This window comes from Falco punctatus (genome assembly GCF_963210335.1).
Source record: "Falco punctatus genome assembly, chromosome: 7".
Taxonomy (NCBI): domain Eukaryota; kingdom Metazoa; phylum Chordata; class Aves; order Falconiformes; family Falconidae; genus Falco; species Falco punctatus.
The window spans coordinates 11,836,281-11,851,540 of record NC_137587.1 but is presented as its reverse complement, the minus strand read 5'-3'; the positions used below and the strand labels follow the sequence as shown (position 1 = coordinate 11,851,540).

At 44.5% G+C, this 15,260-nt stretch overlaps 1 protein-coding gene across 1 annotated transcript; it reads right to left on the bottom strand.

The window, feature by feature from the left end:
- Positions 1-6,018: 6,018 nt before the first annotated feature.
- Positions 6,019-11,788, bottom strand: CFL2 (cofilin 2). The gene is made up of 4 exons (XM_080395144.1): positions 11,569-11,788; positions 9,871-10,178; positions 9,694-9,770; positions 6,019-9,602 (listed from the first exon to the last, which is right to left on the bottom strand). The coding sequence occupies exons 1-4, from the start codon at positions 11,569-11,571 to the stop codon at positions 9,490-9,492; spliced, it is 501 nt and encodes a 166-aa protein (XP_080251270.1). The 5' UTR covers positions 11,572-11,788; the 3' UTR covers positions 6,019-9,489.
- Positions 11,789-15,260: the final 3,472 nt, after the last annotated feature.

The following is a 15,260-nucleotide window of genomic DNA, read 5'->3' as shown; positions in this document are numbered from 1 at the left end:
ATCGTTGTAGCTGTTTTCTATACATTTTATAGTTTTGAGATTTTCTTGACTATGAAGCAATGAGCCATGCAATTAACTTTCAGGTTTCTGTGCTGATACACAGGTTTTTTCACACTATTTCTATAGCTTCAATTTTTCAATATACCATAAATTCATGCATCCATAGCATCTCCCCACACTTTAAGTACTTAACACTTTTGTGGAAGTTTACAGCTGAAACCAGATACTTTAATGATTGCAGAAATGGACAATTCAGGCTTCTGGCACTGAGGAAAGCATAAAATAACCCAGTTCCTCATCTAAATGGTGGAGTCTGGATTTCAGAGTTAAAGCCCATGGACAGAATGGAACTGTTCAAGCATCTCAAGAGATTATTTTAAACTGTTTGCCACTTTGGTAAACTGTAACCAAGTTTACTCTTTCAACAATTTCTTCATAGGGTTACACATTTTTAACAAGAGAAACCGGTAAACAGATCAAAAGTGGGGTTTTTTTTTCCTTGTTTGCTTTATGTTTATGTTAAAGACTAAAGCACACTGCTAATATGAGGGAACAGGACCAGAGGAGAATTGGAGCTAGCAGAAAGTTCTCGTGGTGAGGAGAGGAGGTGAAACTGAGGTAACTGAGATAAATGGGAGGATTGGAGGGAGCAGGTGAGCGGTGTCTACATGTAGGTGAGGGCAGAGCGGGAGTGGGGAATACTTTGGAGGAGAAGGTACACAGAAAGCAACTCAAAGGGAGTGGAAAGGCTCAATTTTGTAATTTTCCTCTTTAAGGAAACAAAGACAGTGAGACACTTACACCTATTCAAAGGGTACTAAATGTTATTGTCTATGAAAATGACAAATTCTGATCTGAAAATATTTTTTTATTCCTTTTGCCTACAGCATGACTTGTAGCTTCACTACCATTAAATGCATTTAACATCAGTGATAACAGACACTATGTCACCACAACATTTCCTTGCACTCTTTCACACTGTGCCCAACAGATGGAAAAGCGAGCCTGAAAACATTATAGCAATTCCCCAAATTAGATTAAATGAGCTGGTTGCTTCTGTAACCTTCACTTTAATTTTCAGCCTTGTAAAAGACATTGAAGAACTACATTTCCACTAGTTATGAATCACCTTTTTAAAACAACATATGTGAAAACATTGAAACATTCATCACAGGTATAAAATTTCTATTCTATATTTATCTGAAGAGCTCCAGGTTTATAACAATAGAAAATTATCTCAGAACAATATCATAAAGTAAGTAGAATATTCATCTCTCTCAAATGCTGGTGCAAGGTTGATGAGATGGTCTACGATTATTTCAGGATTAAGCACTACAATAATAATCTCATTTCCACTGAGTGCTCTTAAATACTCTCAGCAAACCCATTTGTCTCTTTTCCTTAACTGTGATCCCATCCCTGTAGAAAGAAATAGCTCCATAAAACTGGGTCAAGCAGTTTACTCTTTCCTATAGTGACTGTATATTTTATATACCTATTACCTCCTTCCTTTGGTAACAGTTTAATCCAATCTGTATTAGACTGAAACACGATGCTGTGTAGTGAAAGTGAGAACACCAAACCCAAGTAACTAACAAAACAGAAAGAACAGATCTTCATGGGCAATTTACAGCATAAAAAACTTGTTAGCAGAGATAAATAAAAGCTTTAAAAAATTACTGATATTTTTGCCAAAAATATGCCCTGCAATAATGCGAAGTTTTTATCTCATAGCTCAAAAATATGTGCATGTTCATGTTAATACTGTAAAATGTGACTTACAAAAATCCTATGTTCTTGTCCGATAACCACTGAATGTGATCCAAACACTATTTTAAGAAGAAACTGGGAGGATCTGTATTTGCACACAACATAAGATGCTGCTGCAAAGAGAAATAACTCTTCTCATCTTCCCACAATTTGCTATTAAGCAGAAAGACTGGTTATTAACACCATTTCTAAAAAAATAAGAAGTAAAAGCAGGAAATTCCAGGTTCCTTAAATATCTAGACAAATAATATTTAAAGCACAAACACAAAAGTGTATTATTCCGTTTCCTGGATATTAGTTAGTAAACATCTGAAAAAATCTTATCCTCACTGTTTTCCAAAGAAAACAGCTGTTAATTAAAGTAAGAATCTGAATTACTATTGGTATTAAATATACTTTTGCGTGTCATTATTACTTTGTTCACAGGATAACTGCAGACAGACGGAGCCATGTGCTTCTTGAACCTGGTGTGCACAGAGCTGTTACTGGGAATACCTTGACTTTGTATTTCACTGTTAGAGCAACAGCAGTCCTAGTGTTCCTGGGGATGTCTTGAGCTTTCAATCACTGACTTCTGAGGTAGGGCAAAGCAGCAATGCATGATTCCTGAAAGACCAATTCTAGAGTAGGCATAGCCTCATGATGTTACAGAGACGTAGCAGGGACAGAGCCAGAGTGCCACATACTCAGGCTCTCACCACAGCTCTTTTCTGGAGTCTACAAAGGTACGAGCACAACTCAAGTTTGACAAGACCACGCTTTGTACGTGCTATGACAGGTAGCTGAAAACAATTATGATGCCCACTTATCATTCCAGTGTGGTATTTTGGCCTTATGCTCCACAGTGCTATGAGAAGCTTTCTTTTCTCCCTTCTGGTAATTAGGAAAAATTAAAATTCATACTTGAGATGGCCAACTGTATTACCATAAGAAAAACCTATAATCACAGTCTGTCCATTTTACTCACAATAAAAAAGGAGTTAAAATGCTTTAGACGCTGATATACCACAGTAACTGCAACATATCCCAGGATAGTAAATTTATCTAGCTATGTAAGAAAGCAAAGCAAGCTGCTCTGATGTGAATGCTCCAACACTTCTTCAACCCTATCACAAAAGTCTGTGGCAGGTGGTCAGTCAGGAGCTCACTGGAAGACCACTTTGAGTTGTCATCCTCCTGGCAAAACTGAGACCGGGCTATAGAAATAAAATTAATTTAAATTATTACTAGTTTTGACAGTGATGACTTCTAAATGTTGTTTATGCTGTGTTCTGAGCATTATATTGGCAATACTGAACTCCAGGCAGTTGAAATTGTAATGGAGCTGAAATGACTGAATTAAAATAATAATGAGACCAAAGCAACTACCAGAATTATCAAAAGGTTATATGTCTAAATACCGTTTGCCCTGAAGATACTTCCAACCATTGCACCTGTGAAAGTAGATCCATAAAACTGGCTAGAATCAAAGCCAGGTGTTTTTGTCAGAGCAGGTAAAAAAAAAATAAATTTAACAGTGGTTTATCACTGTGACCCTGAGAGCTGTTTCACTCAGCCTTACCAGTGAACAAGGCATTCAGCCAGCTTGTAAAGTCTTTATCTGAGAAAAATTATGATGTTATTTTCTGTTTCCACAAATTTTCTGGGTTGGGCTGCTGTGCACAAACCTGAACAGGCTGACATTCTCATCAGAATAACCAAACAGTCAGAGATGGCATGCAGGGCCAAACGTGTTCAGTGGCCATGTAGGCTAATGCCATGCATTTGTTTCCTATGGGTGTTCTGCAAGATGCCTTTCTACTTTAGTCACACAGAATAAATATTGTTTAGGAATTCGGGTTACTTGGAAGGAAAGTTCTGGGAACTGATTTTGAAGCGTGGATGCAGAGAAATAATGCAGCACTACAAAGGGAACTCACCAATGTAGAAGAATAAAAACCTTCAGGTGACAGATTCTGCATCAGTATAGTCAACAAAGAGCTAAAATTATGCTACTGCTTCTTAAAAGAATTTATGCAGGCAATGAATTCTGTGGACCAGGAAGTGTTTCATCTCCAAGTCATGCTTAAAACACAGGGCTAAGATTCTAAAATATGACCATAAATTATATTTGTCACTTGCAGTCATCTAACTAAGAACTACACCTGTTCATCCTTACTCCCAATGTAATGGCTTAATTATTGTATTTGGTGTCATCAGAAACTACACATTTTTAAAAGGTTGTTCAAATGCAGCTTAGGTGCATCACCTGTATGATACTGCTAACCAAGAGCCCCACTATAGCACAGCTTCATGTTTGTGGGAGTACAACAGATTTCACCAGTACAGAGCTGTACGTTCACATTTCATTGCTTAAAACCATTGAGACAGTTGAGGCTCTGGAATCGGTATGTCCAGGCAGAGCAAAAGATAACATGAGCTCAGTCTTTACAGCTGCAAGCTCATGCTGAAATTAAAAAGGAAACAAATCCTCTGCTGTAACCCCCTCCCCGCCTCCTCCTCGCCCGCCCAGATGTACAGGTCTCTGTGAAAAACTGCTTCTTCTAAACCTTCCTCTGCTTCTCTGCACCTTGTTTGCTACATGCACATTCAATTTTCTGGTGAAACAGCCAAAATGGAAGAAAAGCTTAGCTCTCACATTAGCCTTAATAGAAGGTCACAGATGAAAGCAGTGCTGCCACTAAAGGCAGCAGACACAGATAAGGCTCTCTAAACTGGTTCTCAAAATCACATCTCTTTTTTCAAGCCAATGTATACCCTGCAGCTGTGCTCAGCAGAGAGTAACTGATGCTTTTAACTTCCTGCATAATAGAAAAGCTTTTTGAAGAGCATAATATTACAGCGTTTAGTTTTTCTAAATCAAACCCCTACAATCACAAACAAGAGAAGGGGGAAAATAGATACTAAAAGGTACAAGTGGAGATTGTCCGTAAAGCTTTACAGAAGATGGCGGGCAGATGGTGGGGATTTGCAGTGACACAGCTGTTTTTAAAAATAAAGAGGTGGAAGAGGAGAGGCACGATTACAGCTACAGACACATTCCTAAGCCTGTTCACACAAGAACAAAAATTAAGCTAGCAGTGGGAAATTATTTTTTAAATAATCTGAGTTATTTAGAAACATTTTAGAATAATCAGTGACACCTTCAAGCTCCTTTTCCAATCATCAGTCTTCTATAACTACAAAGTAAAGGTGACTACAAAAGCACTAACCTACTATGAGATACTAAAAAGACAATGTCATAATTATTTCCAGTGCCTCTAAACAGCACACATTTTTGCTGTAAACCTTTCAATTATAAAAAGACAATTACATCAAATCATCGAATAAACAACAGAAATTGTTATTTGTTTGAATTTCCTATGAAGGGCATTGATTTTTCACATCAGTATTTTTTTTCAGACGTTACTAATAGATTGCATAGATAAAGCAATGCAAGGAATAGTAAGATGTATGGGGGCTATTACAGATTTAACAGTATGGGAGGCGAAACAGGAAAATGCCCGAATTCAACAGGGTATCAAGCACTGAATACAAATATAGTAAGAACAGAATATTTTTAAACTGAGTAGTAATTTATATAAAAATACTTCATTTCATAGAGACCTTTCACTCATTTTTAATGCATGTTCTCATATATGTCTCCTACAGCTACATAAAAGCTTGTCAGGCGAACACTAAAAAGGTTGTTATTCTAGTGTAAAAGCCTGTCTTCCCCAGAGAATCCAGTGAAGCTCTTTCTTGACAGGTTTGTTTATGAAATCAGCCGTCTTCCAGTTAAGCTATTCCTAGATCCAAGAAATTTTACGTTGAGAGATACCACCGATACCAAAAATACTACTTTTTTATCATTCTTCACGCTGTCACCTTTTTCACACTGCATTAGCTCGCTTTCTTCTGAATATTAAAAATGACTTGCCAGTGTAAACTACCTTTAAAAAAACCACAAACCAGCTAATTTTCTGAACGTACGAGCTAGGACCCAACACAACAAAAACGTTATCCAGCACCAAACCACTAAAAAATTCTTCATACCTACCTCCAGAGCCACTGGGGCTGGCTTTTGCTAGAGCTGGGTATAGAACTGAATGGGCTGTAGGTGAACCCCATCACAAAAAAGCACGTATTCCACGCATTTACTCCATGATCTCTCCCTCCACAGTATCTGGGCTGCTCCCAGTCCAAAGACAATAGCGAAGTGATTGGTGTAGGTGCTGCCCTAGCACACAAACTCACTCAACATCTGAAGACATTTAAATTAAGTTTATTTATACCAGGTTTTCAAAATCAAATATTTCAAAGAAACTCAATACTTATAGACAGGTGCTACATTGATGATCTTTGATCCACCGTTAAGTGCCGTGTTTTCATTCTACAATCATTAACTCGCCACCACAAACTAAGGGGAACTTACAGAACTTTATAAAATAGGCAGACATGGAAATTTGGTTTATACTGGAATTGGCATAAGAGAGTAAAGCTTATTATCAAATTGTGGCAATTACTGTATTCCATCACTCGTTCTGAGGGAATGGTACAGCAGCAGAAGACTCTTCCAATTAAAAGAAACACTTTGGGTTTTAACTGAACATACGCAAAATCCATTTGAAGAGCAGACTAGGAGGGATTCTTGAACTCCACTCCATATAAATTTAAACTTCGCATTTCTAAAATCGCCACAAGCACAAACCTCATCTGCTCACCCTGATCTTGGACCGATTTCCCTTTTTTGGAAAAATCAAACCCTCACGTCTATACCTCTTCCAGGATTTACCAAATCAAAACAACTGCTCATTTTGGAAGTATTTTTTTAGAAGAAAAATGCCATTTCTGCACAAGCTACTCCCATGAAAAATTTATTTGACATTTCTTTATCAATAAAATAACTGAAGCCAAGATACCCAAAAGTCATGTCTACACGGAGATACACAGAAGATACTCAACTTGAGAGGATTTTCCTCCACTCCTCGATCACAATGAGGCCCTCACCATTTTGCATAATGACAGAAAACAACAGCTGACAAACCATTTTGGAACAGATGCCAGCTGTCTCTCATTTGTTTTATAATTCAAACAGTAACAGTTCTGTAGCACTTTATTGTTTTGTTTTTTTTTAAAAAAGCAAGCCATCTAAATTGGATCTCGCATCAGTCAGTCATTTCAAGAACAAACTGAAGGCAAGCTGATCCTTTTGGATCCAAAACTTGTTTTGGTAGGAATCTTTACATAAATACAGTTTGTGCTTCGATTTTATATCTACTTGGACTGAGTGAATATACACCTAAGCTAGTTTAAAAAAAAAGAAGTAACCTTTAATATTCAACTTGGAAGCCACAGACATCTTTCCAGACTGTTTGCAGCAGAGACAAACGATAAATTTAAACACAGTACTGCTTTAAAAAGTATACTGTCTAAAATGAAATTAAATTGGTTTATTAAAATCTAACATTTTCAGTTTTGGCTTTTTCTAAAGAAACCATTTGTACCTTGTGAAAAATCAGTTAAAAGATCATTTCATTATACTGTACTGAACTCAAGTCAAACATAAAGCACAAAGTAGATCTTTACATTAAACTGGGCTTTGCACACAACGCAAATAATCAGAAATAGACTATTTTGAGGAATAAAATGTGGGGCTTTTTATCTAGACAACATGCATACCATCAGTTACGTCTCAACCTTAAAAGGTACCTGAAAGGAGAGTTTTGTAGAACAAAACCAAGACTCATTAATACACTTAGTTAAGTCAGTGGTCATCATGCCTTTTTAGTTAAAATTCTACTGAAGTTTAGTCTACATAGAACAGCTAACACAATGAGGTGTGCAAGTCATAGGGATAGCCAGAAGCCTGAAACAAAGTCTTAAAGTTCTACAGGACAAGAGAGCCTAAACACAGTACCACTAGGTCATTTAAACTATTTATAAAATAATTTAAAAAAAACCACCCAAACACAAAAAGAAGATTTTGCTTATTATCTGCTTCCTTGTTGAAAAAGGCTATGGACTGAACATAAAGGGCCCATATTTAAAAGCTCCACAGTTCTACTCTACCAACTTTTTAAAACAAGGTAATGATAAAGAGCATTCCTTCTAGCAGCGTGTACAGTTCAGCTGCCAGTGGCTGCCTAACAGCGCTCCTTTATGCATACCAGGAGAATCATGTCCAGTTTTGCCATTTGTGGATAACGATGACAAGATACAAAAGCATGTGTTTGCCATAAATAGCTCTGGCTAACGGAGGATTGCTCACACAGAGCAGATCAAATTCTCTATAAGGAGAGCATTATTTGGCTCCCTGCCAAAACATGTCCCCAGTGCAAGCCTCAGTAGTGGCAAACACTTTCCAGTTCTATTTACACAGAAGCTAACAAGGAGAACGGTTCATTTAGGCTATTTCTTGTACCAAGTCCATCTTAACTGCAATACTCAAGACACAACAATTATTTACTGGATTCAAATTCTGCATAGAATTGTCATTACACATTATCTTACCAAAAAAGATGGTGAGCTGTAAGATTTCGTGCAGGGTTTTACTCTGACGTGTAGAACTTTAAGAACCTTCAGGTATGAAACACACTGCGTGGTTAATTACTTCATATTTTTACGTTTCTGACACATTTCATGGAACTAATGGTCTCCGATAGTGGTATCTTCTTTAACGGTAAACTAGGAGCAGGTCCTTTATCGAATGATCAGAACAGAGCCACAAAGTATTGTAAAGCAGTGCCCAAATCACAGTTAGGAATGAAAAATTTGCAATATTTAAGATGCGATTAATGATTGTTTATCTTTACAATACTTTTCACAGAAGTTATTTGAAATATGCTTAAATTAAACATACTTAAAAACTATATTTTCCAATGAAAACAAGGCAACGTTCTGTAATAAGCCACAAGTTTTATTGCAACGTGGCCAGGTTTTGATCTCAAAAAAAACAATGTTCCATTTAAGGCTCTTTTTAATACAGAAATTGCCACCATGACTGATGTTGTACAAAACTTTAGTGTTTCAAGACTCACATGGTAAACAGATAACTTCTACTTCTGTTCAGTAGTGTACATTCAATGGAAAACAAAAGGCATCGTAACAGCTACTTCATTTATAAAGATATGCATGTAACAGGAATGAAACTGAGGTACTACAATAATTTGATGACACAGTTACAGCAACTTAATTGGCATTCCTTTGGGGCAGGGGCAGGGGCGGGTCAAACATATTACAAAAAAGTGCTTTAAATGCATAGTGTTGTGTGCTGCCATGTCACAAAAATAGGCTTGTCAAGGCAGGTGAGGTGTATGAATGCACAAGAGCCTCATGGAACTGCAATCAAGTGCAACTGTAAGTAATACTGTATAGAGTCTACCATCCGACCAGTGGACAATACTTTCAAGGCATTCAATTAGCTTACCCTTTGCTGTCTGCTAGACTATTCACATTAACTATCACATTCATTGTACATGTTGCAAGGAATGCCTGCAACGTCAGTTTTGGCTAAAAGTGTGACGTGAAAGCATTCCTTGGATCCTACATAAAACTACCAGGATTAAACAGTCTAATGGCAATCACTGGTAGACTGCTTAACAATGACATCTCCTTCAGGGGCATTACGGAAGGGCTTATTTTTGAGGAGGGAATGGGACAGGGAGACTAATACTATTCCAATTGAACGAGCTGCAGAAATGGAAGCTCCTTAGATCCAGATGGCACTTGTCTGTCTTTTTATAAGGGTTTTCCTTCAAGTGAAACTACCACGTTGCCTCCCAATTTCTCTCCAAGTGTTGAACGGTCCTTAATATCATCCAAACCATTTACTTGCCACTCATGTTTAATACCTGAAAGAGAAATGGACGACAATGTACTTGTGAGAACCTCAACATCTACAAGGCATTATAATTAACGAGCAAAACATTTTTAGGTCCGCACCTGTAAATTTCTTTTTAATGGCATCTTTAGAGCTTGCGTAGATCATCTTGCTTTTTAAAGGTGCACTTTCAGGAGCCCTTTAAAGGAAAGAAGAAAACCACAACAAAACAGTTATTCAGTCACCCAGTGTCAACTCCAGAATATTCAATTTTATCAGCAAGCTCTGCTTTTACACACCAGAATATAAATACCAGGTCTTCTTTCTTAGATTCCTTTGTCTCGTACGTGGCATCATACAAAGCGTATCGGCAATCGTTCAAAGGTAGCAACTTCACAAAAGCTGTATAGGGGTCCTCCACAGTATCTCCAATGTCACCAACCAATATCTGCTTTGACTCCTCTACTATTATTTGTTTTTTGTCATCACTTAAGCAGAAGAGAACGGCTTTCTTTCTTTTTTTAATCTCTTCTGGGGTTGAAGATTTCCTTACTTTCATATCATTAAAAACCTTTATGACTTCATCATTCACTGTTACTCCAGAAGCCTGTAAAACAAGATCAAAGGAATATTTTAAACAGCAAAAATTAACTCACTAGAAAAGATGGTAGCCCACAGTGCTAGATAAAGAAGTCTGCCTGCCCTGTAAGAACAAAAGTACTATACCCAACCTGAGCACACACTATGAATTTGGTGATCTTTGCAGGACTGGTGCAGAAGGCACGAAGGAGGCATAAATCCTGTACTGTCTTGCTGCAGATCTCAGCATCTTCAGCTGTGATTCTGGACAGTAGCTTTATACAACTAAGCGCACCACTGGACTAAAGCAGCTTCCCATTACCCTCTCATGCACTTGGCCCAAATGGGGGGAGGAGGAGGGGGTGGGGGAAGAGTGGGAATGGAAGAGAGGAGAAGAGTGTCCTTTTGGTTTAGGATGGGGTGGGGTGGGGGTGGGTTTTTTGTTATTTTTTTTTAGTGGAACAAATGCTACAGCAGCAGCTCACATCCAGCACTGTCATGACTCTCATTTTGTTGGGTGATGTAAGGCTCTACAAGCAGCAGAAATGTTTTCTGCATTGTGTCAGCTTCAACCCCGCGCTTCAAGAGCTCCCGGGTCTCCCTTCACGCTGCCGCACCAGTATTATCCGATCGCGCTTCCTTCACACAAAACCACAGCTACAACGCGCACAGCTCCCCGCAGGGCTCGCTACGCCGTTCAAACCCCGAGCCTAAAAGCAGCGAGAAAACCAAACACCGACAGGGCAAACGAGGCGCTCACGGCAACAGGAAAGCCGTTCCGCAAAGCCCACCGCAGGCGAGCGGAACCCGCCCGCAGCGCCCGCGCTCCGGGCCCGGCAACAACCCCCGCGGCGGCGGCGGCCCGGGGCGGGGCGGGCGGGCAGGTGCGCGGCTCGCCGGAGCCGGCGGCTTTGTCCCGGGGGAGCCCGCCTGCCCCCTTTCCCCGCTTTGTTCGAGGGGACGGCGCTCGCCTCCGGGCAGCCGGCGTCCCGCCGCCCCGCGTCCACCCCCGCTCCGGCCCCAGCGCTTCCAGCCGGCCGCCCCGGGACACCCCGCGGGCCCGGGCCCCGGGCGGGCCGCACCGGCGGCTCCCCCGGAGGGCGCCGGCAGCCCCTCTGCCCGCGCCCGCCCCTCTCTCGCACGGCCGGGCGATGCCGCAGGGAGCGCTGCGCCGCCCGCCCGAGCCCGCCCGCCGGCCCCCGGCCCCGCCGCGGCCCGCCCCGCCACCCGCTCTTGCCCCGCGGCCGCTCCCACCGCCCCTTCCCCCCGCACCCGGCTAAAATTAGACTAAAATGGCCGCCGGAGGCCGCGCCGCGCCGGGCCTGCTCGGCTCGGCTCGGCCCCGCCGGGCCCCGCCGCCGCCCCTGCGAGCCGCCCCCGCCGCCCTCCCCCGCTCGGCCGCGCCGCGCCGCCCTTACCATGGCGCCGGGTCCCGGGGCGGCGGCTGCCTGCGGTGCGGGGCTGCTGCGCGCAGGAGAACGCGGCGCTGCGCTGCGCTGCGCTGGGGGCGAGGCGGGCGGGGACTCGGCCCGGGCGGGGGATGAGCCGCGGCGGCCGGGGAGGGCCGGTCACATGGGCCGCGCCGCCACCACGTGCCGCCGGGCCGCGCCGCGCCGCGCCGGGCCGCCCCCCGCGGGGCAGGGCAGGGCCGGGCCGGGCCGGGCCTGGCCTGCGGGCACCGGCCGCCCTCCCACCGCCCGGGCCCGGGGCCCGGCCGCCCGCGCCGCGGGGAGGCGAGGCCAGGCGCCGGCGCGGCCCCGCGGGTGCGGCTGGCGGCGGCGGGGCGGGCGGCTCCTGCTGGCTCCCCGGGCAGCTCCCCCGGCCCGCCGCGGGCCTGCCCCGCCTGGCTGCCGAGGGGCCGGTGCGCCCCGGCGCGGTGCGTGGGCAGCCGGTAGCAGCCGCCTCAGGTCGGGCACGGTACGGCGGCGGGGGCCGGCCTCGCCTGCCCGGGGCGCGGCTGGGCCCGGCCGAGGCGCTCGCCGCCGCTCTGACGTCGCGATTTCGGCGTCGCTCCCCCGGATGCCCTCGGTGGCCGGGCGTCGCCCGAGCCGCCGGCCGAGGGGCGTTCTGTGGCGGCGGAGCCGTGCGGGGGAAGGGCCGGGCCGAGCGCAGGGTGCGGGGCAGCTGCCCGGGCCGTGGGGCCGGACACGGAAGGGGCAGCATCAGCGGGTGGGAAGGAGGATGGCTGGCCAGAAAACAGGCACGGGTAAGGGTAAGCCTGCGGAGCGTGTGCCGCCTGCCCCTGCCGAGCTGGACGGTGCGTGGGGCGCAGGACGGCAGACACGGAGCGATTTACCGTCTGTCCGGCCGAGTGGACCAGAGGGCTGGCAGCGCTGTGCACCTCCGGGGCTGAAAGCCCAGAGACCCGACACACGCTGGGCCTCGAGCAGCTGCACGTGTGAGCGCCCGGTGTGTGCATGGCCACGCAGCCGCCTCTCCCCAAAACACCCCAGTTGTTACCAGTACCTTGGTGGAAACCAGCAAACTAGTGTTTGTCAGCCTACAGCTATATACATAGATACATACGCACACGTTCACAATGCATTGTGTGAGGGATGTGGGATTTTTTCCCGTTTCTCCATTACTATACGCCGCCACGTTGGCCAGATGAGCAATGATGTTTGCCATCACCATGATGAGTTACATCTTGCCCTCTCCATATGCAGAAGTCCACACCAAATTGCATTCTCAATATCTAAAATTTGGCCTGTCAGCCCTGAAATCACTAACCTGCAGCTGTATTACCCCTCTGCTCCTTACAGGTACGCGTTTGGGACTCCCTACCACCTCCGAGCTGAAAACAGCATTAGACTCAACTATTTTCCAGCTGGTGGCCACTTGTTTACTCTTTCTGCCTGTTCTGTGCCAGCACTGTGGGACCCTGGAAGGGGTACCTTTATTGCGTATTTGCATTTGAAGAGTTACCCAATTCAGTTTTCAAATACAATATGTGCTGCTTTTTGATCAGACAAGTAACTAGTTAGGATAGGTGAAAATTGTTATGGGAATGAATAGCATAAATCCTAAACCGGCTGACCCTCAGGACACAGTTTTATGGTTGGCTTAAACCAACAGAAGTCCGTGGGAATGTCTTGACAGCCCCATTTCTGGGCATCTGCTGCTCTTTTACAACTTCATGGACTGGGGTAGACCTATGTGGTTTCAGATCCTCATTGTCAGGATGGTTTAATGCATCCCAAAACAGCCTCCATGACACTGCAGAATGTCACGGCACGCTGCCTGTGTGACACATGCCCTTCTCAGTGTCCCAAACGCAGGTCTGCATCTTTTCAGCCATATGCAATGTCAGGACACCACTGTGGCAAATGGTGGCACGAGGGTTCCTTCACCTTTGATAGCAGATGTAGCTGTGCACATGTGCGATACATCCTCTGGAGCCTGAGACCACAGTCACCACCATGGGCTCAGCAGGCTTCTTCTAATGCTTGTGCACTGCCATGAAACTGCTGTGTTTGAGTGCCCTGATCTTGTGCCCTTGCAGTGCTCCTCAGCCGCCCGTGCAGGGCCTCTGCACCGCACATCCCAAGCTTGTAAAAGGAAAGGTGGAGAAGGAGTTACCAGCTCCAGAGTTGCATGGGTAGATGCTCCAGGGATGACGACTCCAAAACTCTGCGTGACTCACCCACTGTCTTTACTTCCATGGAAACTGAATAATGAATCAGAAGTGTTTATTATTCTCTTCACCTTGCAAGTTGCGTACCTGAGGCACCCAGGCACACAGGGCTGCTGCTGCACATCACTGACGGGTACCTGGCAGTTGTCAGGGTACAGAAGAAGCAAGGGCTGAAGAAGGACTATTCTGTGACTTCATGGAAATCTCCAAGAAAGAAATGATTTATCCAGAATCTGAGAGCATTTCTCAGGGGTGAAAAAGAGGTCATAGGTAAACAGAAAGGGGCCCTCATTTTCAAGAAAATGAACGATGGACTCCTGGTGACTGCAGCAATCACAGAAGGAACTTGTGATAGAGCCCAGTGGTGACCTTAGAGGCCACAGAAATGGCCAGTATCCAGCCAGGAGCAATAATGACCAAGCAAATCTTACTGCTGGAGCACACTAAGACAAAGCTGGTTCCTCACCGTGGCATCTCGCTGAACTCCAGAAGCATTGAGTTTCACTACCCTTGTGCCACAAGACCTGCATCCCACCAGGCACCACTGAAATAGCCCTATGATTCAGAGGGCCCAGCAGCAGCAGCAGCAGCAGCAGCACTAAAAGCTTTGTGAATGATACCCTGTGTGGAGCACATGCCTCCGAGGAAGCCCTCCAAGCCTCCCCTCACCCTCCGGGGATGGAAGCAATGACTCACCGTGAAGCAGAAGGCACTGTTTGTTTGGATTCAACTCCTGGATGCTCATTAGTGTGAAGTGACTATAATGGACTAAGTTGCCTTATGCACTGAAGCTCTCTGAAATCATAGTCCTTTCCTTCTGTGTGCCGTGCATCCTCTTTGCTTCTCTGTCAACGTCACTAAACTCAGTGCTGCCATTTCAGCCACATTTCCCATGGAAGCAAGGCTACTGCTTGCCCTCCTCGGGCATCCCCTCTCTCACGTGGGCTATTCCTTGTCCCAGTGACTTTTTAACCTGTTAGCTTATTTGAGTTAAATCTGGCAGAAGGACAGAGGTCACAAAAGTAATTAAGATCCTTAATTAAGTAATTAAGTTTCATAAAATAATTCATTTGAGATAGAAGAAAGTGGGGCTGTATGCCTTACCAGTTCAACTCGGGAACTTGTTGGTTTTTGCTAGGAGACATCAGATCTCTTATGGTGTGGCCAGATTACCTTCAGGAAGAGGACTCCAAAGGGAAAGCAGAAGAACCTGCATGTAGGTGTATGCTGAAATAACAGAAAGTCTTAACGCCATTCAGTCAAAAAAATCAATCTGTTCGGAGAGGGAAATCCCTAGGAAACTGCATTCAATGAGATCTGTTGCTCAGGGCACTTCCCTTCCCCCTTTGCTCTCCTGTGTACCTCTGGAAAATGTCCAGTTTCCCTCCAGCAATTCTGTATTTTCAGTGGGATTGCAAAGAATGCTGGATAAAATCTAACCTCTTGTAGCGTAAGAGAGTATTAGAGAAAACCTCA

Bases quoted from the DNA above. Each gene is read 5' to 3' on its own strand.
- CFL2 (XM_080395144.1), bottom strand. The intron at 9,771-9,870 runs GTGTGTAAAAGC...TTTCCTTTAAAG, and splicing joins GACCTGGTATTTATATTCTG to GGCTCCTGAAAGTGCACCTT. The intron at 9,603-9,693 runs GTGCGGACCTAA...TTTCTCTTTCAG, and splicing joins CATTAAAAAGAAATTTACAG to GTATTAAACATGAGTGGCAA.